The 26,565-nt window shown below is 40.4% G+C and overlaps 1 protein-coding gene across 1 annotated transcript in view; it reads right to left on the reverse strand.

Moving 5' to 3' along the window:
- Positions 1–2,040: 2,040 nt before the first annotated feature.
- Positions 2,041–26,565, reverse strand: part of PARD6G (par-6 family cell polarity regulator gamma) — a 97,707-nt gene continuing 73,182 nt past the window's right edge. The window contains exon 3 of the mRNA XM_006134004.3: positions 2,041–4,362. Coding sequence (XP_006134066.1) covers positions 3,503–4,362 — 860 coding nt within the window. The 3' untranslated portion in view covers positions 2,041–3,502. The remainder of the gene's footprint in view (positions 4,363–26,565) is intronic.

Raw genomic sequence — 26,565 nt, forward strand, 5'->3', positions numbered from 1 at the left:
GGCAGTGGTGCAGGGGGTGGCTTTTGAGCCAGCTCCTGTCTTCCCCCACCCTTGCTACCTCCGATACAATTATTAATCATTTACACTACTATACGCTAACATTCTGGTCTCCCACAGCATCAGTAGACGAGAGGAACTATTTTAAGAAGAGGAGACTGCAAACTACAGACATTGGTGGTGGGGTGGAACTCCGAGCAGTTGTACCTGAAACTACTTTTAATTCCTTTTTTAAATTATTTTAAAATGGGAATGACAGATTCAGCTCTTCAAACTTAACATTTTATCCTGTAATAAGGTAACATGGGCTATGGCTTTCCTTGTGAGAACTATGCACTCCCTGTCTTTAAACTAAGTTGATATGATTTTCCATCTGAGCCAATCTGGCTTCCTGTATATTCAATTTTGTGAAAGCTTTTTCAGAGGAGGATTTAGTTATCTTTGCTGCCTCAGGCACTCTTATTATCAGATATTTTCATTTTAGAGCTGATAGAATCCTCTTGCTGAAAAGTTTAGATTGAAACACACAGTCTTGGCCTTCCTGCTTTTTCCAGTTGCAGCAGCTTTTTTCTGGAATTAGAACCATAACTCATTCATCTTGAAGGAGAATGTGAACTCAAGTTTTAGGGCAAATTGGTCTCAGGCTTCAGCACTATTCAGGGACAGGTGACTAAAAGTCCCATTTACACTAAAATGCAAGTGTTTTGATCAAGTCAGAGACCAGCCATATAATAAATGGTGCAAATGAAGCACAGATCTTTCAACTTTCTTTATTCTGGGAAATATGCATCCTATTGACAATGTAGATATCAATTAGTCTGCACTTGTAATTGGACTTCAAATGAAAGTATCTCCATTTCTCCGACTCAGTCTGAATAGAAATGTGACTGAAGTAGCTCATGTAAGTTTTTATCCACTATATATATTAACAAGCATGAATAATTAAGAGATTTGGGAATATATCTATCCTTTTTAATATTTTGTAGACAGTAAGGTGAACTTTACTTATAGCATCATCTACCCTTGACTAAGTGTTTTACTCAGAAGGGATCCAAGACTACTTCTCAGATGTTTCCCCAAATGCATCTTATTTGTACTCTCATATAGCAGTCTACACCATAGCATCATTTAATACATAAAACATGTTTTCTGGATAGTTGGGAATCCCATCTCCTTAGGAAAAAACATGACTGGAAAACTGACCTATGGAGGACAGCAAACTATGCTCTTTCCAGGGGAATGAGAACAACAACAACAGCACTCATCTATGAGGAAAAACCCAACTCAACAGAAATCAAAACAGTTTGCTGTGACCGCATAAGCACACAGGACAGATCCACTGAGGAACAGAATCACCACCATATCCCCAAACACAGAAAAAAGTGTCATCAGAAATTAGACTCCATCTATTTTGACATGTATGAAGAGCCAGAGTTTGCTACTGAAATATGTAGAAAAGGGTGGGGAAAAAACAGTTGCAGTGCAAGTTACAAGAGAAGCTTTGAGGACATTTAAATTAAAAACCACCCAAACAGCTATCACAATTTGTAATCCATGACTAGTTTATCAACTACTTCTGTTGATAAACTGGTCTGCGACTGAAGGGTACAATGTTATAGTTAAAAATTTTCTATTGCACCAGTATCCATCAGCTAAAAAATGACTGCCTCTGGCAGAATACAAATAAAGTCATTGCAAGAGATTGATCCTGTGACAATAATGTGCCATTCTTCTGATCTGACCACAACAGGTACTCATCTCTCAAATAGACACAACAAATGGGAGAGAATTTTCCAAAAATATTAAAGAAGCTTTAAAATATCCCAAAAATTTCAGATTTAATTCAGCGCCAGGCATATCTGGCAGTGAACTTTGTAACATTGTTAATAAAGTAACAAATGCTCATTTGTATTTTAAAAGATTAAATGAGAAGGAATCCACATACACCACCCGAGTCCAGAATCGCACTTTGTTAAAATTTAAATGGTCTGAGTTTTCCAACCCAATGAAATATTAAAGAAATGTCCATTCCACCACATTAAAAAAAATCCAGAAAAAGCTTTAATATACAATACTATAAGGTTAAAAAAAAAAGAAAATGACACAGCTACAAGTAGAAAAATACACTGTAAGACAATTATAGGTTCCTTAAACCATGGAAGATATTATTACAAAATATTTTAGATTAGATCATTTTAATAACTTGTGGCATTTTCAGGAGATGAGAAAAAACAGAATTGAGACCAAACTTGTTTTCTTCAGGTAGAGTGTCCAGGTAGCAAATCCCAAGTTTGGTAGCTTTTAAACCCTCCCCAAAATGGTAGATACCGCTCTGATGCATCAGTTTCTGAAATATTGAGCAAACTGTTAAGAGATTGGCTAGGAAGTCAGCCAGTATCCTTCAAATAGCATACTATAGACAACCACTTTTGTAGCTAAAGTCTTTGTGGATTCAAGTTGCCCCTAAAACATAGCACAAAGCTCTTTCCATCAATGATGTGATCAAAGGCATGGTGGTAATACGTATTTAAGTAATTCATATTTTTGGTTGCCCTTCTTACGTGCATTCTCTAAATTGATACCAAGTTATCCAGAGATGGAGATGATGAAAACAGTCACTAAAATTGGTAATTTTCTTGTCTAATAAATATTAAAAAAAATAAATGCGCTTTTCACATGATGGTGCTGGAGTCAGTTAAAACTCCTCTAGGTAATCTATTTTCCTTTTCACATACAGTAACCTCATATACAAAAATGTTATAACCTGACAGTACTGCCACTGACCAGCAGGTGGTGCTGATCTAAAAGGAATTATGGCATCAAACTCCTCTATCCCTCTTATCAGACTTTGAAAAATTACACACACACACACACCCCCCCCCCACCCCCACCCCCCATTTGGTCTAAGTTTTGAGAGTGTAAATACAGGGTTTCTCCAAAGCTGCTACCACCAGAGTGGGAAACTGCTAGTTTATATAGCACTTGTCCAGATTAGACATAACATGGCAAATCATCTGTGTAAACAAGTTAATGGAAGACTGGTATGTTATAAGAGGACAGATTAATAGCTCATGAGCTTTTAATATTTTAAGAGATGACTACTGTGCTTTTTTCTAACCAATTTAAAAAGGCCCTCTCCAAATTGGCACCTCTTATGATGCTCAGAAATCCATGCAAACCTAAAAGAGCAGCACCGCCATTTCTGAACTCATGGGATTTTTTCTGAAGTTTGTCTTAACTAAAAGTTTTAGATTTGGTGCTTCCATTTGCTTTCTCATTTTTAAAAACTGGGACATACAACATATTTACACTATTTTTCAGAGTTTGCAGTAACAGTTTTACATCTAATCCCCAAAACCATGTTTCCTAGAAAGTAACATTTTTCACACCCATGGGGTCTATATGAATGTAGGTTCTCTTTTGTTCTGTGCATCAGGGGTTGCAAGAGTCTGATTTATTCCAATTGGCACTTATTGTTGAAAACACTCAGTGCGGGGAACTGTTACTAAAGTGTAATCACGGTTCCATCCTCTTCAATGCCTCCTCTGGGGATAACCAAACTATGTCGGGGATCAGTTTTTAAGGAGCTTAGTATTTTGTGGATGTTGCCATTGCTTTCTCGGCCAGAGTCACTGCTGAGAACCAGGTCTCTCTGAAGTCTGTGACTTAGACTGCTGCCATTGATTCGGGAGAGGCTACCAGAGGGGAGGCTGTGCGATCTGGGAACATGCTGTTGGTCCAGGCCACCCTCAATGACAATGTCAGCTTCATCGTCACTTTCCATCTCATCAGGGTGGAAGTTCTGCAGCACATGGGAGGAAGGCAAACTATGGTGACTAGCTGTGCTATCTGTAGACTGGCCTGAGCTGCCAGACATTCTGCTGCTTCGGATATAATTGTTCCTTTGGTTTGCTGGCTTGACTGTGATAATAAGATTGTGGCTGTTGGCGATCATCATGTCCGTTACTTGGTCAAGAGTTTTCCCAGCCACTTCAATGCCATTAACTTCCAGGACCTCATCATTAACAGCTAGCAAACCTGTGCTCTCTGCTAAGCCACCAGGAACCATCCGAGAGATGAAAATACCAGGTACTTTATCCAGTCCATGAGGAGTTATTCTCATACTAGTCCCATCACGGATGTAAAATCCTAATGGTTTCTCACATCCATGTCGATAGAGCCTCACTCTTCTGTGTGTTTCAGGAAGGATGTCCACATCAATGATGGAAGACACTGGTCTAAAATCATGAGGCATACTAATATTAATGTGGGGACGCCTGCGAATTTTGTCATTGCGGAGGGTCACTAGAGCCTTCTTTTTCCTGGTTAGCGTGTTGGTCCCAAAGTTACTGTAGTCTACTTCATCTGGAAAAGAAAATATACTGTTACATATCCATGTTATGAATCATAGGCATGGGGGTTTATCAGCATTTATCTAGTCGGCAAATCTGGTTCAGAGAAGTGTCTCTCCCAATACAGAATGCCAATGAAATCTACTGCTTACCCAAAAATCTCATTTCATATTTGTTACCATGTCACTCAGTTCACTGAATTACAACTTATACTTCTAATGGCAATCATCTTTTGCGAGATCCATTTTAAATGTTCAGTATCACCATCTCTTTTTGTAACATGAAAATATACACTATTGTAAGTTTAACACACAGTTCTGTACTTTCAGACAGATTTTCAATATTAGGGAATTTTATTTTATGCAGACACCTTAGGTGTGCAAAGACCAGATGTCTATATGCAAAATATCCACACATGCCTAACTCTGAAATCTGAATCTTGGGAGTATTTTATGTCCAGTTTACAGGTTTTGTAAGTTTGTGTTGGTACCTGGGATGAGAATGTTACTCTGTTTTTGTGACAAATGTGTTGTGTACACATTTTGAAACTTTCTTTGCAAAGTTGTATCCCAAGAATGCATGTGACTGATTCCAATCAGTAAAGAGATGCATAAAGATGTTTGATTATGGAGTTATATATTCTATGTAAAGAGTTCATGTGACTGAAAAATGCTCTGAGCACCACAGAATAACAGATGTATCAAAATCCTTATCCTAGCACCCAATAAAAATATAGCAGAATATCATATTTTAACATAAAACATGTATCCATTGGAGAGATTTTTTTCATTAGAGGTTCATGAGGGCTAACATTTCTCTGACATACGTACTTAATAAAACTTGATTAATTCTACTGTTGGAAGACAAGCTTCTAAGATGTACATATGGCAAACAGTGAGCGACTAAAAATTTTTTTTTGCAAGTACCACTAAGTTTTCACTCTTTCCCTCCCACAGCACACACAGTTTGGGTGTATCATGTAGTTGATTAGCAGAGTAGTTGATACTACTTCTCGACTTTGTCAAAACCCAAAAATGTTGGAAAAAACCCAAGTTTAGAATCAGATTTTAAAGAAATGCCCAATGCATGATCCCTTCTGATCAGTTTTTCAAAAGGATTATGGAGATTTAGATGATGAATAATTAGAAGATGAAGCCTGACAGGATGATTTTAAATTAAGCTATCCAGCTGTTAAGGAAACTGAAGTTTTTGGTCAGAGAAGCAGCATTTATGGTATTTTCTAGTTGCATAAAAGTACCCTCTTCATGTCCAAATTCTCTATTGATCTACATCCCATCCCCACTGGCTACCTTAACACAAAGCAGCCACAAACTAGCTACAGGCCTCTCTCGCTCAAGAATACCTCCTGTGCAAGGGGCACCTCTTGGACACATTTGCAGAATGTAAAGCTTATCCTCACTCTTTTCATTACAGGCTCCTCAAAGCCACACACCAGCTGCTCCCGTTCTGCTACATTACCTTAGTATGTACCATGCCATGGCATCATAACTAATCTAGAGCCAAACATGTCTTTATCCAACCCGTATCTCCATCACTTGTGAGCATTCATGAGCCAGAAAGAACCTAGACTGACTTTAGATCCAGAAAGTTTGCATGGCTGGCCACCTGAAGAGATAATCTACTTGCAGACTGAAGACATTTTAGGTAGACTAGAATTACAAGCATAGACTCTATCAAGCCCTACCTCAAAAGCCAACACTTGCTTCCCCTTTGCTGGTAAAACTGTTATATGCTTAAAAGGAGAGGCGGGTCAATGGAAGAGATTTAAGATCAAACAATTATTTCTCAGCTGTAACAAAGCACTGTGGTAGTAGCACTATATTTTCTTTAATACAAAAATGAAAGCTTAAAATGACTAACCTGCAGATTTTGGTGAAACTCTGCATTAAATAGCAATGTTTTTATTGATATTCAAAATACACAAAACCCAGTTTAATTTTGAACTTCCCTGTGCAGTGTGAGAGTTGCCCCCCATCATGCTAACTCATTAGAACCAGGTAGAGAATCTGTTTCACTTTATCCATATTGCAATAAAATTACATTAGTCAGATTCTCTAACCAACTACTCACTCCTTCAAAATACTCAAGCAACATAAATGGTGAGAAGTAATGCTTTCCAAAATCACTTTTCAGTTTTAATACTGCAAGGCAGACTTAGAAAATTCTACTCATCTAATTAGCTAAGAAGAGTCTGATACTGGCATGTAAAGAAATTTAAGGTAAGTAGACAGTGCACCAATTGATTTACATGACAATTTGCGAGACTGCTTTGAGGTAAACACGAATGCCACAATTAAAGAAGAATATATGAAGACATATATAGTTATGATATCCATGCAACCAGCTCCTTTAGTTCCATAACCCCAGGAGGGACAGAGACCTGAATTGGTTTTGCTCTTTTGACCTTATCACGTGCATTCAGCCTACTAATCCATCTTCTGAGATGACTGCCCACATTCCTAACCTCTGAGCAGCTTCATACAGCTACCTTTTTAATTTAAAAAAAAAAAAAACCCACCACATTAATGTTTTTTCTTTTTCTCCAAGCATGGATCAGACAGAAGTAGGGATTACATTACAAATCTCACAGGCTACTTTCACTGTAGGCCCTCTGACTCTCATAGGGTTTAATGTTTCATGACCAGCGTGCAGTAGAAACTCATCCACACATTGGGATTTCCATTTCTCTGGGAGTGTCAAACAATTGTTTTTAGCCCTGGCCAGTCATGCAATATTAGTTCTTAATATCATACCATTTCCATCTGTAAAACTCAAGTGTAATTTTGGGAATTAAATGTCACTCCAAAGCCCTAGGTACTAAGGCAGCCACTTGGCTTTGGAGACAGATCAAAATAAGCTGCAAATTAGTTTTTTAGTAGAGCTCAAATACAAAATGTGTGATGGGGGATGACATCTTTTATTGGGATACTCTGCTAACTCATCAACAACTATACATGCCACAATTCATATCTGCAAATTTTTCTAAAAATGAAATATTCTTAATTTATTCTGCAGGGAAATAGTTCCACTGAAATTTGACATCCATTCATTCCCATGACAGCAAAATGATGACAATCACACATCACATGCAGGATGTATCAGAAAAACAATGGTGAAGGTAGAAGTGGGGAGAGTACTTATTGGCTAAGTTTGCATACAAGAATTTTCTCTCATCCTGTATGCCCTAGTGTGCATGTCTCTTTCAAAATGTGGTTTATTACTGAAAGTCAGCAATAAACTGTTCAAAACTCAAATTGTCTGTGGCAGTGCACTAAATAAGTACACAGTTAACAGGGGTTAGTAATATAGTAGTGAATAAATTCAAGGTTCTTCATCATGAAATGTCAGGAAGTACAGTAACCCAATTTTACTCAACAGAACGGATCATGTTAGTTTACTAATTCTTAATAGGGATGAACCATTACTGTGTTAAAACTTGTTATATTCCACTCCAGGCAAGATGGCAGAATTGTCCATCCCACTTAATCATTCTGATGTGAAATAAAATTGATCCTTCGGTGGGTCAAAGATTATCATTGTTTCTCCAAACTTCTTAACAATGCCAGGAATTAGGAACACTGCATAGTGATCCTGTATTTCACTGAAAGCTATTACATAAATAAGAAAAAATGGGAACCCTGCATGGAGCCACAGTGCAAGAATTGTAGTATATTAAAAGTGTGACTGATGCTATTCTCAGGTGACAGGAAGGAAGAACTAGACTTCTGGGTGTTGAATATGAACACTGAATCGGTGTCTTACTGAAGTATTTTAAAGAGCTTGCTTGAAGCTCTGGCAAGCATAAAATGCAGTGCTATCAGTCTGTAAGTGATGTGTCCAGAATCTGGCAGATCTCATTGCTATCACTGAAACACAGAAAACTCAGATATGAGTTTTAACTATGCTAACAATTTTATTTTGTGTAAATTTTGTGTGTGTCAGAGAGGAAGGCTCTTGAACTGGTCAGTTCTATCCCATCTGCTGTCCAACATATTGCTGAACATACAGAAATATCTTAATTTTTCTGCAGACACCTACTCTTACGGTTCCTCTTTCCCAAAAGGCATTTACTGTTAATAATGGATTTTTTTTCCCACAAAATGCACTGAGCAGCCAGTTAGACAAACACTCAATTTTTGGCTGCATCCTCATTAAAGAGGTGTTTTTTAGAGCAAGACTTATCTTATTAGTGAAGACACTGCCTCGCACAGCAGTTCCTGTATAGCACCCTTCCTCCAGCACTTGAGATTGCAAGAATTTTGTTTATATTGGTGGAACTACCTCTTCTTGTCCCACAATAGTGAAACCTGATAAGACAGTTTTCCCTCCCAATTCCAGAAACTTTTTTCCAGCACAGCTTAGGTTTTGTCAATAATTTCAAGCTAAAAATACATTCTTAGCAAGGAAAGCACCATCCCAAAATACAGCAAGTGCATAAATACCTGGAACACCCATTAGTTACTCTCATAACAAATTTGTATTCTGCCTCAGGCTAACTGTGTACAGAACATAAATATTTACCTTCCTAATGGCCACTGGGAATGCTACCCTGGGGTCATGTAATCAATTGACCAAAAAAAAGTATCACAGGGGAGATTATTTATATAGCTGTTTATATGGGGGGTGGGGGGAAGAACTGCTTATATCATTCTGCTTTTAGCCAAAAAAGTATTGCATGTTCTTAATTTATACGAAAAAATAAATTATAGACCTTCTGAAGCAACACCAGGAGCACCACTCCCATTGCTTGGACAGCTGCTTTTCATAGGAACGGTCTGCCAGATTGAATACCAAAGCTTAGCCAGATAAGATTATATAAACAAGCTGAATTCCACGAAGTAGTAGACTGTCAGTCTCCTATAGGAACAGTTCATTTTAGACTCTACGTTTTCAGAGTGTGCATGCTCTTGGCTTATTATTTCCTCTGGGAACTGTGGAACATTAGTTGACAGCTCTGGAAAGTACTTCAAAGACAGAATTACTTCCACTAGGGAGAGCAGCACTTCAGGCAGCTTGGGAATGAGGCCAATGACTCATTAATAGCAATGGGTTGCACCTCAATCCAATAGATCTCCATTACTGAATATTAAAATAAGCAGAGGTCCTAGAAGAGTTTGCAGGAGACATCATAATTAACCCTTCAGCCAGCCCTTCTGTATGTGTTTCCACTAGAAACACTATTAATATATTTACCAGAACATGGTTTATGTAAAACAAACGGCAGTGTTTACTTTAGACACCAAGGCGCTGTTGTATCCTAAACGCTGTAGAATTAAAACAGGAGTACTGACACACAGATTTTGGCAGGAAAAATATCTTCAGCCAAATGAGACCCATTGCGGATAGCATGCAAAAGGATTAAAAGGAAAACAGACATAAGGGCAAAAGCTTAGGTAAGTTCCTGTGACTAGATTAGTGCAGAATGAGTAATGGGAGGAAGGGGAAGAGACTAAGCTAATGTTCAAATGAACCTTTTAATTATGATCCATAAGTTAAACTTTCCCAGTAAACTCCAGAGGAACCTCTCTACATGCCTGTTTTGATGAAGAACTGGTCGTACTTACTGTATTACTAAAAGTAACTTCTCAATTTTTTCCTTTGATAATACCGTGTCATGTGTTCAAAGAAACCAGACAGAATGGGGTTCTGGTTTTCAGATGAAGAAACAACCTAACTGTTTTAGCAGCGTCCCACACAGAGGAGTTTTCAAACAAAGAACAGAACACAAATGCCATCTCATCAAGTTAATAAAACAGAAACAATCACAAGAGAATGTATTGAAATTCTTGTGTTCTTCTTATGCACCCCCAGGCTCAACACATCTTACATTTTACAGGATGAAAATTGAACACTAATGTGTTTTAGTAGCAACAGCATCTGCAAATGCTTCAATACACAAGTTCTACCATATAGAAGGACAACAGAAAGGGGAAACTTTATACTTGAACAGTATAGTTGGTCGTTCCTGCTGCTGATTCAAGTCATCAGCAATTTCTGTTAACGACAACCTGTCATGGTGATTCAATATTTATTAAAAAAAGGAATATATTCACCTTTCAAAACATGAAATGGATACTAACATGTTTGTAGATTTTATAATCTAAAGAATCACAAGTAGTTAATCGCTCTCTCTTCTGCCCTCTACCCCAACTTCTGTTTATAAGCCCGTGAAACATCCTAGCCTCTGAATGGCCATCATTGTGCTTCTGGCTCCACTAAGCTATAGAAAACAAAACCTAAGTATAGCTACGTTAGCCTCAAGGCTTCTCTTCCTTTTTAGCATCAGCAATGACCATGATATTAATAAAGTTCACAATTTTGGACCTTTTTTTCAAGGCTGCTTGTAAACCCTTCTGACTGGGCTGCCTGCTGTTGGTGCTGCTGGCCACAAGGTGCCACTCTTCTGCTTGCTGAATAACCTTGTTTGCTGCTGTATGCAGGGCCCTGTGGTTCTTCAAAACTTCTGGTTCCTGATTACCCCTGCACACACCACTCTTCAGGGGCTCTTCAGAGTCTGGGCACAGGTGGATTACCTTCCCTACGCTTGCCCTACGAAGTAGGAGATTTGGGGGGAATACGACCTGTAGAGCCCAATGTCTGCAAAGCACTTCTCCTGTCCAGCAGTTTGGGGCTCCCAAGGCAGGAGGAAGTATTCAAACATCTAATTTTATTTGCTAGCTGGAGAGGCAAATGGTAAGGGATTTAAAAATAAGACAATATTATAATTCAGAAATGTTGTGAGCAAGACATGAGAAGTGATTCCTCCACAATATTCTACACAGATTTGGCCTCCGTTGGAGTATTGTGTCCAGTTCTGGGCACCACATTTCAAGAAAGATGTGGAGAAATTGAAGGTCCAGAAAAGAGCAACAAAAATGATTAAAGGACTAGAAAACATGACCTATGAGGGAAGACAAATACTTTAGCTTGTTTAGTTTAGAAGACTGAGAGGGGTCATGATAATAATTTCAAGTATCTAAAAGGGTGTTAACAAGGGAGAAAAATTGTTCTCCTTGGCCTCTGATGATAGAACTAGAAGCAATGGGTTTAAATCGCAGCAAGGGAGGTTTAGGTTCGACATTAGGAAAAGCTTCCTAACTGTCAGAGTGGTTAAACACTGGAATAAGTTGCCTAGTGAGGTTGTGGAATCTTCATCACTGGAGATATTTAAGAGCAGGTTAGGTAGACATCAGGGATGATCTAGATAGTACTTGGTCCTGCCATGATGGCAGAGGACTGGATGACCTCTTGATTCTATGATAATGCCACTTAATAAATCCACTGTACATCCAAACTAAAGGAAGATAATATAGAGGTTTATAAAATGATTGATTTGGAAAAATGTTATTTATCCTTTCCCACAATATCAAACCCTGATGAACTTAACAGGCAACAGGTTTAATACAAATAAGAGAACCCAACTCACCGGTGGAACTCATTGCCACAGGATGTTGAGATGGCCAAAACTAACTGCATTAAAACCCCTCCATAAAACACAACAAGTAGTCTAGAAGCACCTTAAAGGCTAACAAAACATGTAGCATGTATCATGAGCTTTCATGGGCACAACCCACTTCCTCAGATGACAGAAGTGTTGGAAGTCCAGATCCAAGACTAAATAAGGGAAGGAGGGAGGGGAGGAGAACGGAAAAAAAAAAAAAGACGACAGTGAGCAGATAAGCTTCAGAGGGATAGAAAAGTTAGTTCAAAAAATGATTGGTTAGTTCATGGGGGCTAGGTCTATCAGTGGTCAAAGTTGCAAACCTCATAAACTGTAGCGATTCTAACCCTCTTACTGCTGGAAGTTGGGTGTGGAAGACTGGATGAATCACTCTGTATTTGCCCTATTCTGTGTACTCCCCCTGAAACTCTGGTATGAGCCTCTGTCAGAGACAGGATACTGAGCAAGATGGCCCCTGGTCTAATCCAGTATGTCAGCTCCTATCCTTCTCTGCTCTTGTAAAACGTTTACTACAGACAGTAAAAACCATTCCCTCTCTATGACCATAAGATGGCCCACATAAGACCATTCTGTCAGACAACTGTAGTTTGCAACCATAGAAGCAGATTTCTTGTTTTTAATAAAAAGCATTATTCCCGCCTGGGAAACCAAAGATTTCAGGAGGTTAGATTTTTTCCTACCACTCCAGATACAGCCTTCATACATTTGTCACTCCATTCACAGTGGGAGCACAGTCAGTGCAACAAGCTGACCACTTTGGGGGAATCCAGTCACCTTGCTAGCAAAAGTAGCCGTTTCCTTACTCAGCAGCACTGAGCTGACAGCTGACTGGTACCAGCTATAGGGAAGGGAGTTTTCCAGCTGGCCACAGACCAACAAATTGAATTATGTATTCCTCTGAATGCAGGTAGACCCCTAACATTCAAGTGAAAAAAAATACACTCCACAAAACTGAAGAATTAAAGGGAGAGTAGTCTAGCAGGGCTGTATTGTCATTTTCAAATCAAGATGCAATAAAAAAAAATCCGACGTATGATTAAGTGAAATTTATTTTCAGCGTGTAAATAATCAGCATGGAAACTAGGGCTGACCTAGTCCAGACTTGAATTATTCTGTGCCTCCCACTGAGTTTTGATCTGGAACACAAATATACAGTGTCATTCATCCAAGTAATCAACTAATCAATCAACAGATATACGGTTTTATCTCCATCTTCTAAATGTCAAGTACTGGATTTCTGTAAGAACCCATCCTTCTGAAGAAAATGAGGGGAGGGAGGGAGAATGGCATTACTATGCTGTGAAGCAAAGCTAAAGGAAGGATCAAACTTCAATAGTTCCTCACAAAACTCCAGTCAAGTTTTTGTGAGATTATATAATTGTTTTGCCCCGTGTTTGAAAAAGCAATATCTATGTGTAACAACAACTCTGAAGTTTGGATGGTAACAACAAGAAGGGTAAACAGGATTAGTAGGTACTACACCAGGCTACTGTTGGAATAGTTGCTATACCTGGCATCATTCTATGTTCTCAAAGATAGGCATATTTCTTAACTGTACTCGAACAGCAAATTTTTACTCCTTGGAGAAGGCTGATCTGGGAGAAAAACAAGACTATAGGATTTATTAATATCAGAAGGATTTTAAAAAAGCAACTGAAAGTTTGCAAGGGGAATGGAAGGGCATTGGATAGCATAGGAGGCAGGAAGAGAAAAAACAGGTAGTTTTGCAGTGGTTTGAAGCATCCTTATGAGAGAGTATTGGATTGAATCAATGCAATTGTTGTGCACACAGCTATATGAAAGTTAGAAGTAAGCCTTTTCCCTTCTTTTAATCTTCTCAACTTTATGCACAGCTGCTAAGTTTCACCTCAGTGAGAGTTGACATTTTAGTGGTACTTGCCAGGAGAGTATGTTAATATCAAGCCCAGTCATTCCATCTGCAACATGATCTGAAGTAAATTTTTACATTGTAGGACTGGGCTCCATAGTTTGTTACAAAGGGCTAACCCACAAATAAATGGATGATCAAAGTTAGACTTTAACACTACTGCGAAAGTTCTGTTATTTACTAGTAAAGTTTGTGTAGAAAGCGCATTTTCTAAGAAAGGCTGCTCCAGCAGGTCCGACTCTGAACCCTGGTATCCCAAGATGAAGGTTAAGTCCTCTTTCTGCATGAGCTGGGGCAAGTCACTTGGTCTCTCTGTGCCTCAGTTCCCCATCCATAAAATGGGCATAATAGTTCTTTCCTACCTCAAAAAAGTTGTTGTGAGGGTTTAAAGACTGTGAAGTGCTCAGATATTATGGTAGCAGGGTCACAAGTACCTCCCCCCCACACACACCTCCGAAACAGTATCAAAGAGAGGTTTTAGTAAGCAGTATTTATCTGTTTATCAGAAAGCTGCCAGCCTCCTTGGTGCGTTCCTCAGCTGATTAACGCTTTATTCATCATGAGCTAGTTCAGACAGGCAAGATGGCAGCTTCCTGTTCTTTAAGTAGTTACCAATTTAGAGCAACCACTATCTATTATAAATGTGAATGTTTGTATTTAACAAATCACTTAATACTTTTAAAAGATAAATTGCAAATTTCCTTTCAAACATGCAGGATTAAAGCTTCGAAAACCAACTCTCGCCTCTTTTCAGAATGACAAACGTTTTCAAGTGTCTGTAAAAGTCATCTTTAATGCCCCATTTTACATTTTCTTGCTCTTTAAAGAATACCAACACTGATGAACAAAGCCATTTCCAAAAATGTTTTGATCAGTTTTAACTATTGTGCTATGACAGTAACACATCTGAAGGAAAACCCTAACATTTACATTGTTTACTTAGCACTTTTCCTGTTAATGCCATTAGTTGGCAGATTATAAAACACACACACACACACACACACACACACACACACACACTCTACCCCTTATCTCAGAATTAAAAGGTTTCAAATTAAGTGTGGCATAAAACATTAATTACAGCATTCTTCTTTCAAGTCATGACCTTTGAAAGCCTCCCAAACTTTGGCTGAAATTAAATTAGTCACAAGATAAACACTTGTCATAGGTCAGTTTTCTAACCTAATGGGTCTGCACAGCTGTATCTTCTCTTTAATGAGTTCTATGCAGTTGCTGTTCAGGATACTATAGGCTCTCTCAAACAGGCAGGCTAACCGTTCCACCTGCACTGCAAAGTGGCAGAAAGGTTTTGACTCATTAATCAAACAAACAGGAACTCAGTGCAGTGACTTACAGGAGACAAATTCCATAGCCAGTCCCTTGGGCTCCCCAGATGACAGCATTACAAAGGCTGGTGGGAGCGCCCAGAGTCATTCAAGAATAGCTCCTTAGGCAGAACAAGGAGCGGCACTGAGGAGTTCCAAGAGGGAGTCATACCCAGTCATCCTGAGTGAGGAGGATAGTTGGTACGAACTAGTGTTTTTAAACCAGGTGTGTAGAACTTGGGCAAACCAGAAGAGAGGAGGAAAGACTGCTGAAGGCTAAAGGACCGGGGGAGGGAGGGTGCTGGTGGTGGTGTTGGTGGGTGGCCCTGGGGGAGAAAAGGGTACAACAAAGCATTGCTTAGGCAAAGTATAAGGATTGCAGAGAAGTTCCACTGTTGTTCAATGCACCAATTATTTAAACGGCAAAAGAAGCAAAAAAAGAAGCAGTTTAAAAGAACATTAACATTTTTCATTTTTTTTAAAGTGGGTTTAGTGCCACCAAATCCAAGGATAGTTTTCTTTGGGGTCTCCTGAAGAGAATGTGGATTCATCTCCTCATAGGCAGAAATTTCTTTTTTGAGGGAGACAACTTTTGTTTCACACAGCAGAAGAAATCACGTGGTCCTGACCAATTTTACTGGTGGTACTGTACATTTTGAAGCTACTGAAGAACTTGGTTACTTAATAAAAACAACTCTCGTCCTGACTAAATACAGCGGTATACAAATATTTTGCTCTTTTAAGAGCCCAGTTATTCCTTGAGAGGCACAGTCCTGTGATGAAGGCACTGTGGAGCCATCCCACTTCGAGGGGAGCATTGGGTTGCACTCTACTTATTTGCTCAAACTGAATGAGGACGAGGCAAGGCCACAACACCTGCTCCCTGCACAGGAGAGCATGTTGCACCCAGGGATTCATTGAGCTAACACTGTACAAGGAACATAATCCCTAATCAAAGTAGTCTAAGTGTCAGAAGTCACAGAGGGTGCATGTCCATACAGCAACTAGACACCCATGCCAGCCAACTCAGGCTCACGAGGCTCTTTCATTGCTGTGGATACGTTTGGGCTGGGATAGGAGCCTGAGCTCTGGGAACCGCCAACCTCCCAGGGCTCTTGAGCCCATATTCCAGCCCAGAAGTCTCTGCTGCAATGAAAAAGCCATGCCATCCAAACCCCACAAGCTTGAGTCAGCCGGCATAGACTGGCCACAAGTTTTTCTGCCCTGTGTAGGCGTATCTTAACATTACCTGACAAGCCATATGGAAAAAACTGGACATCATTCTTTCTCCAAGTTCAATATTATGTTTTGTCCAGTGCATTGGGTAACCACAGCTCTATGAAGTGAGGATAAAAGATCCTAGGTTCGCAGGACTTAATCAGAGGCTCAGGCATATCTGGAATTCCATTCACCAGGAACTCCATTTGTCCATCTTCATGCATCTCCTGCCCCAGAGACAACACTGTAGATCATCAAAACTGGATAAAATCAACTCTTTATGCTTGGGATGATAGGATATTAGCAAGGGAAAATATAATGACTTACAAGTGTGTCTAAAGACTATGTAATGCCCATTGACAAACAGATCCATCTGTTCAAGGTAAGTACACAGATTATGTGGAGACATTGCTGCCTTTTCACAACAGTGGGAGGGAGAGAAGGAGTGGGAAAAGTGCAGCCAAACCACAAAATGTATAGCTTTTGGGTGAAGTTCAAATGATTTATTTTATGATAAACTCTGAGAAGAGAATTCCTATGAAGAAGCATGTCCTACAGCAGGGAAATGATAATCTTATGTAGGGTTTTGCTAATGTATCTCAAAAGCGCTACTAACAAAGTAATTTACCGAACACGAGAGACTTAGGTTTGCACTGGAACACATAAATTAGTTGAAAACTGAAGACTACAAAAGTGTGAGAGATCCAAAAGCTTTAAACAAAGCGGAAGGATCGTGGGGTTCTAAAGACAACATAGCACTGGCGGCACAGATTGTCAGTAACAAATTATGCTGAACAGTTTGTTTCCTGAATCCTCCTAATCATAGTATCTAAAACTAGAACAAGGCAAGCACTATTCACAAAACTTACCTCGGACAAACTTCAGGATACGGTTATGTCCTTGTTTAAGGATCAGTCTACAAATGCAACTAAACATCTGCCTGGTCTGACTGAGGCTCACAGGCCATGAAGCTGTGGAATTGTAAAATTGCAATATAGATGTTCAAGCTCAGGCTGGAGCCTAAGTTCTCGGACACTAAGTAGAGAGGGTCTCAGAGTCCAGGCCTCAACCCACCCCAAACAATTGTACAGCCCAATATTCAAGCCCATGAGCCAAATCAACTGACACAGGCAGGCTGCAGGTGTTTAGCTGCAATGTAGATATATCCCACACATCTTCAAGTGTTACCAGCAATTGCAGGTCTCCACTCATTTCTCCCCTTCCTTTTCAATTCTACCCTGTGGGTTCTCTTTGTGAATTTGTATGTTTTTATTCTCCTTTGATCCCCACCTCTTTCCAGATGCCCTCCCCAAACAAACAAAATTCCTTTCAGACAAAGCCAGTGTGCTCTGCTATGTCTGTCCTCACCTCACTTTCTAAATATTGTTTGACAATATCAGGATTTGCCAAGATCTTTATTAAATTCCCACAGTGAAACCTAAATGGTGATCGGTACAAGATTTTTAAAAATCTAATTACACATCCACCTTCAACAAAATGATCGAAAGAAACACCAAAGTTATATCCAACATTTCACCCTTTAAAATATTTTAAGAATATACATGGGCGTCGTAGCATACATTATTAGCTAACATGGCAGTATAGACTAGGATGCCTGAAGACAAAAGTTTGCTTCTGCAGCTGGAAGTAGTTATGTGTGTCCCCACGTACTGGAAGTAGTATTTTGTGTAGCATTTACACTAGTCTTGATAATTGTGTTTTAACATATGGTAACTAATACAACTAAAATTTGAAGTGCAGACACACGGGTGTCACATGACTTTCAGAAATTAACTGGATTGTTCCAAGATGTGCAGAGGTTTCCCTAGGCTGGGCACTTCCTCCCATCTTGAGCAACCGATGAAGACAGCATAAAAACCTGTATAACCTGTCTCTTAAAAAGCTACCCACGCGCCCTTGGCTGGGGGAGCTAACAACATGTAAAACCAGACAGCTGCAATGGGAAAAAGAAAGACAGAAAGGAGAATTTTCTGGGCTTCCATTGGTTTTATGGATAAAGTCCCTAAATTTTTACTCACTAATCCCTCTGTCAGCACCTGCATCTCTCCAGATTTTCTTCTGTATGGGTACATCATACCATCTACACATTCTTTGTAAAGCTTCAGCAGAAAAGTATGTCTTTGTTTCATCAATTCATTTTAAATGGGTCTGGCCTTTGGCCAGGGCAATGCTTAATTCGAAAGGAAACATTTTAAACTTTTAACACCACATTTGCATGTCAAACAAAGACTGCATTTGTAAATAAGAAAATTAAAAAAGGCTCCAGTTATGAATCACCTGCTTGTCTGGACAAGAAAATTTTACAGAGGCAATCTGGAAAATCCTGATTCTAGGAACTCAAAGTTTTTTGAACACCTGCATGGCTATGCGTCACAGGGCCTAGGTTCTGGACATATTTGTGGGGGAGGGGGAACATTCATTCTGGGAGAAAACTATTCCATCCTTGGAAAAGCACTGGAGTCCTGTTTGTTTTTATGCTTCTCCAGGCAGATCAGTCAAAGGCCAATGTAATGTAAACATGCCAGACTTCATATCTACCACCTCCCCACACGACTGGAAAATTATTTTAGCTGAGCTCTGCTCTTTAGCTAATTTTGGACTGTTGCATTTGATTAAAACATGCCCTTGTCTTACACAGCCCACAGGAAGTGAGGGAGGAGATTCCTAACCTTGTAATAATGTTAGTCAACAGCTCCCAGCACTCCCTCTCTAGTGCTAGGCACAGAATGAACATCTCATTGTTAATCTGACAAACTGGGAGGGTGCTGGGTAGGAGACTCATCACTTTGACCAGTCAGCCATAATTCCTTCACAATAGGAGCTTTCTATAGCACTGTTTCTCATCCAGTGGTATGAGTACCCCTGAGAGAATTTTGAGGGGGTACAACACCACAACCGAAATTTGGAGAAAACTGAATTTTTGTTTTAAGATTTACAGCTCTGTGTTATTTTTGTACTTTTTACACTCAAAAAATTTCATTGCCTGCCCAGCTATGATTAAGTTGTTGAAACAAATGTGTTGCAATGGTAGAAAAAAAATGTTGTGTGTCTGAAAACTGTAGGTACTGGGAATTTTTTTTTTTAAAGAGGTACTTTATCTCCCCCCCCCCCCCAAAAAAAAAAGTTGAGAAACTGTTCTATAGTAGCTGGACATTGGAAAAAAACCTCCCTAAAACTACCGGAAAGAAAAAGCACATTTCCTAAATATAGATCCGGCAGTGCTGAATCCATTTGATACAAAACACACACAGAGGCTGGTGACTCGAGTTAATGAAGACAGGTATGTCACCTTTGGTCTCTGTCCAGTAAGGACATGCTCTTATCATAACCATCAGAGGACACTTGTATTTTACCTCTGTTAACATTTAAGGACTGCTAGTTTGGTAGAATCATTTAAAAATGAATACAAGAAATGAGTCAATTTAAATACCTTGGTAGAGATGTGCATGCCAATGGGGAAGTCTAGAAGGAAATAATACCTTGAGCAGGCAAAATGGCAGCTGCATTTACCAGCTTAAACAAGTTTTGGTCTCTGAAAATTTACAACTTAAAAAGACCAAAGTATGAAACTTCAACACACATGTTATTTTCACCTTAGTATACGGGCTAGAAATCCAGCAAAGTGGGACAGACAACTATACGCCCTTGAAAGCAGGAAGGAAAGCAGTAGGAAAATACTAGATATAAAATGGAACAAATTTATAACTATTGCAGAGCTCTGTCAGGTCAACAACCCTAGCCTCTAAAGTTACCCAGAAAACATGGCTATGTAATATTAATACTTGGCTCTTACATTGCATTCTTCATCAGTAGATCTCTCAGCACTGCACACAGTCGTGAATATCTTCCACAGACACACACACACCCGCCAGTTTTATTATCCTCTTTTTACAGATAAGAGAACTGAGGCACAGAGAGGCTAAGTGGCTGCCCAAGCTCACACATCAAGTCTGTGGCAGAGCTGGACAATGAACCTGCATCTCCCAAATCTTAGGCTTGAGCCTTCCTTCTCTGGGACTTCTGTTCAGAATGTTAGCAAAGTGTCTACCCCGGTAGGCATGTTATTGGGCAGCTGGAGGATCACTCAAAAGGGGCTGACAAAAAAAATCTCTCTATTGAACACCACTCCAAAATGGGAAATGTATGGGACTGGACACAGGACATGTCAAAAGTGGCCCCTTACAGAAAGGGATGGCGGAGCCTGGTTTGTGGGATAAGCAATATCTAATCGCTAAAGAAAGATTCAGATTTGGAATGAGTATTGTTAAAAGTTCTTTATATGGACCGAGAGGGAGTACTAACTAAAATGAGACTTTTTGGGAACAATTACTCGTCTGCTCAATAAAATACAAATCAAACTGAGTTACTAGGAACATCCTACTAAATGGAACACTCAGTAATTAACCGATGTGCTCTAGAAACTATTTTAGGTAGGTTCTGTGGTTTGTGTTATACAGAAGGTCAGATTAAATTATCCCAGTAGTCCTTTCTGACCTATGCAAAAATAGGGGCAATTGGTGGCAGATAAGAAGCTTCCTATCGTATAAGAATAGCTAAAGCTAGAAACTGATTCAGGAAGTTGGGATTCTATTCTTTTTGGAGATAAACTTACTATTTACTCTTGAGAAAATCTCTTATCCTCTGTACCTCAGTATCCAATCTGAAAAGCCTCTTATCTTTATAAAGAGCTTTGAGATCCTCTGATGAAAGGTGCTCAACAAGTACAAAGCAGAAGGAGATTTTAACTGCTAGCAGAAACTTCACACAGTAGAAAATTCTGAAATAATACATTTTAAGCTTAACTATTTCCCATTAAGAGGCACTCCAACAGAGTCATGTAACACTTGGTTCACTGTATATCAAAACGGACCAGTACAAAAACCAAAACATTTGCATAGTGGAGTTCAGTCTGAAGGTCCAAATTAAATTAGGAACCATGAGAATACCATAGAAGAATTATTTAACAGAAGGCTTGTTAACTAGATATGGTCCTTGGGTTGAGTTTCACTCTGCTAACTTATGATCGACCTGCAAAAGCGGCGAGGAGTCCTGTGGCACCTTATAGACTAACTGAAGTGTTGGAGCATAAGCTTTCGTGGGCAAAGACCCACTTCGTCAGATGCATCTGACGAAGTGGGTCTTTGCCCACGAAAGCTTATGCTCCAACACTTCAGTTAGTCTATAAGGTGCCACAGGTCTCCTCGCCGTTTTTGCGGATTCAGACTAACACGGCTACCCCTCTGATTATGATGGACCTGTTTTTCTAAGAGGATGTTAGTATTTTTTCTACAATTTTTGAAGTCCTTCAGATACTTTCATGATAAAAAGTACAATACAAGTGTAAATCCTGGGCATTCTAACAAAAAACCAAACAAACTGTCTATAACATTTGCAGACTCCCCTACCAGATTTCCTAAAGGTGACATGCAAAGACATGAGGGGTTTTGTACCCTTTATACTTCTTTGATGTACAGTGAAACCTTTGTTATCTGGAACTCTGTTAACCAGAAAACTTTGTTAACCAGCATTGCCCCCAGCCACAATACTATCACATCTTCAGGCGCACAGGCCTGGCTTGTTTTACCATGATTGGCTTAATTTTTTTTATTTAAGAAGTACTCATCATCTTTAACTCGAAATAGAAATATGAGACCAACTGCCTCACACCACAAAACTACCAATATTAAAAACTTGAGTTTTACTATTATTGTCCATTGGTTTTTCCTAGGTTGATGGGACCCTCAGATAACCGGAATTTTTAGATAACCGGAATGCCCTAATCCCCGAGCGTGCTGGATAGCACAGGTTTTACTGTACAAGAGAGACCCAAAGTTTTCCCCTCTCCAACCCCATTCTTTTCTCATAAGGCCAAGTTTGTTTTTACTCTGAAATATCTGGTCTGGCCTTCCCTATTTGTGCTGGAGAATTTGTTGGGGTGGTCTCTGTTGTGGCTTGGGGGTTCTCTCTGCCATCCACTAAGCGGATGAGTTTATGAATCTCTAACAAAGACGTCTCCATTTTCTCCCCAACTGTTCAGAGGACTGAATTAAGTAGGTGTTAGAAACAAATTAGGGGGTTAGACTAAAAAAATCACTGTCTCAGGTTTTGATTCTTTAATAGCACAATGCCTGAATTCTACCAGGTCTCCAGTGGCCCACAAAGGCTTCTGAAGTCAATTAGATCTATATTTCGAGTGCAGCAATCCAAACACAATACAGATCAAATAATCTCTCAGACTCTCTTTATAGATCAAATTACAAGACTAGGATTTCCCACCCACCATATAGGTCACATAATAATCACTCTATTCTCCAGGGAGCCAAAAAATCCTCCCTATCATTCTTGGACTTATTACTAAACCTGTGTTTACACTTCATAATCCTCTCTGGTCAGAATTAACTAGTTATCTAAAATGTGTTGAAAAATGCCACATTTTGAGGAGCCTGTGCATACAACAGCATGTAGAAAATGTGCTCATAATTGGTGTTTGCAAGTACAGGCAGTCCCCGGGTTACGTACAAGATAGGGACTGTAGGTTTGTTCTTAAGTTGAATTTGTATGCAAGTCGGAACTGGTACATATTGTAGGGGAAACTCTAGCCAAACATTTCTCCAGAGCTCAGTTTTATTCTCCCACACCTCACTTGCCTCAGTCCTTTATTCTCAAGCTGAGGTGTCTGCTGAGAAAAGCCGCTCCGAGTCTCCCTGGTCTGCTGGGAGGGGCGCTAGCTTCGTGTCTCCCTGGTCTGCTGGGGGGAAGCAGCTAGTGTGGGGTTGCCTCACCCCGTTTGTAAGTAGGGATCCGATGTAAGTCGGATCTGTGTAACCTGGGGACTGCCTGTACTGCAAATATTCCAATCGCTTTTCAAATAATCAATTGCACAGCTATCTAGCTATTTGTATACACAGTTATCCTCAAGCACATGCAATTATTTACTCTGATGACTTAAAAAATTAAAATCTATCCTACTTTTGACATAGAAAAAGTTCTCTGTACAAGAAGCTGTTCCCAATACAGGAGTAAACAGAATTTTAAAAGAAATGTCTACTATTTATGGTGGCTAAAAAGAGACTTACAAAAGCAATAAAAGATTGTAAAACTTGTAAAATCTTTGTTTACATATGTTGTTCTTGGGATTTTTAAATCAGCATCAAGCCAGGCCGTAAGCTTCAATGCCACCAGAGACAACCCTCACTTTTCAGCAACATGACTCAGCAGCTGTCCACTAAAAAATAGCTTCCAGCTTGAATATCTGCATCCAGTCCTGCAGCTTAGTTGCAGGGTAACATTGCAACCCAGAGGAATTGAATTTGGCTCTATCCAGCACAGCCTTTTACCAGGACTGGCAGTGCTACCGGAGTAAAGTAAAGAACATCTCTTATTTCTCCATTATTTTGAGAAAATAATTTAAGACTGCAATAGGACCTTTTCCCTTATCTCAGGCCATTGAGTGACTAAAATAAATCTATATTGTACACATCAAAGAAGAAACGTTTGGGTTTTTTTTCTTTCCAGGTGTCTTGGAAACAGAATGCTTCCATTTACTCTTCTATTCATGCACCCCTTCACAACTATCCCAGCAATACAAGAAATGGTTAACAGATTCCGGCTCTAAGGATCTAGAAATATATAGGCTGGGGATTCTGGCAGTTCAAATGTTAAGTTTAATAGCACATGACATTGCATCACCAACTGGATCAATATGGCTATTTTCTACCATGGGAAATCCTTGGTAACAAGGCAAAAACCACATTGATCTCCTAGTACCAGTTTAAGTGATCAAGGATGGACAGATTATAATGTTTATACAGAGCTACTCAGAGATATGATCTCTCCTCTAAATTTCTGTCTGAAGAAACCATGCTGTTAGTGAGGTGTGGATGATGGTGTAACAGGAGGTAATCATTCTAGTTTATTACTATCAAGCTTAAAAACACAATTGGAAGTCCCCTCGCAACTAAAAGTAGCACCTGCATACCACAGTGATTAACACATCAAACATCTAGACAGATAGATATGTTAAAGATGGACCTAAAAATTGATGAAGAATCATTAAAGTATGTGCTAATGACTATTAGTGTGAGAGGAATAGGAGAAGTAGAAAATATTACCTAATATTTGCACACATATCAATAGGAAGGAACATGAGTCACCTAAACTGGTACTGAGAGATAAACATGTTTTTGTCTTGTTAATGAGGATTTCCCACAGAAGGAAATAGTCATCTTGATACAGTAGGTCAGCGATGGCCAACCCGAGGCTTGAGAGCCACATGAAGCTCGCAAAGAAAAAAATTGCGGCTCCTGACGGAACCGAGACTGAACCCAGAACCACTCAGGTCGGCCGCAGCTGTCATGGGGAGCAGAAGAAGAGGACGTGCTTCCTGAGAAGTTGGATCTGGCATGCAGTCCTGGAACTCCTACACACTCACACACCCTGTGCAGGCAGGCAGCAGGGGGAAGGAAGTCCCTGGCAGAGCAACAGACCAGGCATTTCAGGAAGCGCACCAGCTGGTTAGAGGAGGGGAAGAGCAGCCCGCACGCTTCCTGAGACCTGGGAACCCCAAGTACTGGCCCCACCCGTCTCTGTCCCCTCCTCCTGGCCAAACCCCCCCCCTCCACCCACGAGCACCCTGCCTCAGCACCTGTCTGCCGCCCCCACCAGCACAGTTGGGGCCACATTAGTGAGGCTTGGGGTTTTTTGGAGGGGTTGTTTTTTGCATCTCACTTGTGTAGCCCCGACTCTTTTCTGTGGGTCAGTGACCCCTGACTCAAGAAAGGTTCCCCGCCCCCTCATAAAGAAAGACAACGCTGAAACATTTTGTGTTTGACATAATATTTTATTTAAAAATGAAGCCTGGCCAACAAGCCTGTAATTGGGGCCACGCCCCCATCTGTCTGCAGTATCATAACACTCCTGCACCCCCCCAGACTGGATATCTGGTTATCCAGTGTATGATAACCTGAGCCTATCATACACTGGAACCTCCTGTCCTGAGCCTCTCACATTCCCAAACTCCTGCATCCTCACTCTTCTGCCACAACACTCCTGCATCATTCACACACTGCAAATCTGTGTCCTGAGCACATCATACTCCCAGCCTCCCTGCCCTGAGCCCCTCACGCACCCCAGCCCAAACTCCTGCACCCTCACAGCTACAAGCCTGCGGTTTGCTCAGCACCCAAAGCCTCCACCTGACCCCAACACACTGCATCCTGGAGCCCCCTCCCTGAGCCAGCATCCTCTTCTCTACTTATTCCTGCACCCAAATTCCCTCCCAGAGCTTGCACACCTCACCCCTTCTCAGTGCTTTTTTTTTTTTTGTGAGCCACAATAGCAGTGGAGACAGCATGAAGAGCCAGGGCAAAGTTGTTGAGCCCCCCACCCCAAAAAAAGCAGCTGTGCCCCAATGTGCCTCAACAACTTTGCCCCAGCTCTTCACACTGTCTCCACTGCTATTGTGGCTCTTCGTCTGGAACTGGTTGGCCACCACTGCAGTAGGTGATGCAATGCCACATGCTAGTAGACTTCACATTTGAATTGCCAGAATCCATGGCCTATATATATTTATAGGGTCTCATCAGGGCTGGATAACCCAATAGGCAGACTAAGCACGTGCTTAGGGTACCAGCAAAGCAGGGATACCAAAACCCAGAGATTTTACAATATAGTATTGTTTTTATTTTGAATTGCATACTGGGGGGGGGGGGGGGGGGGGCAACCATAATCTTTTCAGTGCTTTGGGCCTCTAACGGTCTTAATCCAGCCCTGGGTCTCATGGTCGGCTACCAAACTATATAGTGACAGGTGAGAGGCCTCCAATTTTCCGCCATGCTCAAGGTACTAATTTAACACTGAATAAGTAAACTTGGTGCCAGTTTAGCTAAGCGCTCCACAGTATCCAGGCAGTGGTATTATTTCTAAAGACCACCTGAACTGGATCTCAACTCCCGGCAGGGGCATTTTCTGACAGATGCCTCAGACATAAAACAATTCTGACCTCTGGAGCAGGAATCTAGGCGTTACCAAGGTCTCCGAGCACAGGGGAGCAATGATCTCTCTCCAACCAGTACCACAAAAGGCAATAGAAGTGCTAGAGCCATTCAGTTCTTCCCAAATGAAAGCCGCCCCACTGCCCCTGCACACAGCAGGAAAAGCTCAGTTTCAGATGGCACCAGGACCATCCTGGCACTTACATGCCTGGCTGCCCAGTGGCAGGACAAGCAAGGGAGCTCCCAGGAGGGTGACTATTACTACAAGGGACAGTCCCTTAGGTCACAG

The sequence above is a fragment of the Pelodiscus sinensis genome, chromosome 2, assembly GCF_049634645.1.
Source record: "Pelodiscus sinensis isolate JC-2024 chromosome 2, ASM4963464v1, whole genome shotgun sequence".
In the NCBI taxonomy this organism is placed as follows: domain Eukaryota; kingdom Metazoa; phylum Chordata; order Testudines; family Trionychidae; genus Pelodiscus; species Pelodiscus sinensis.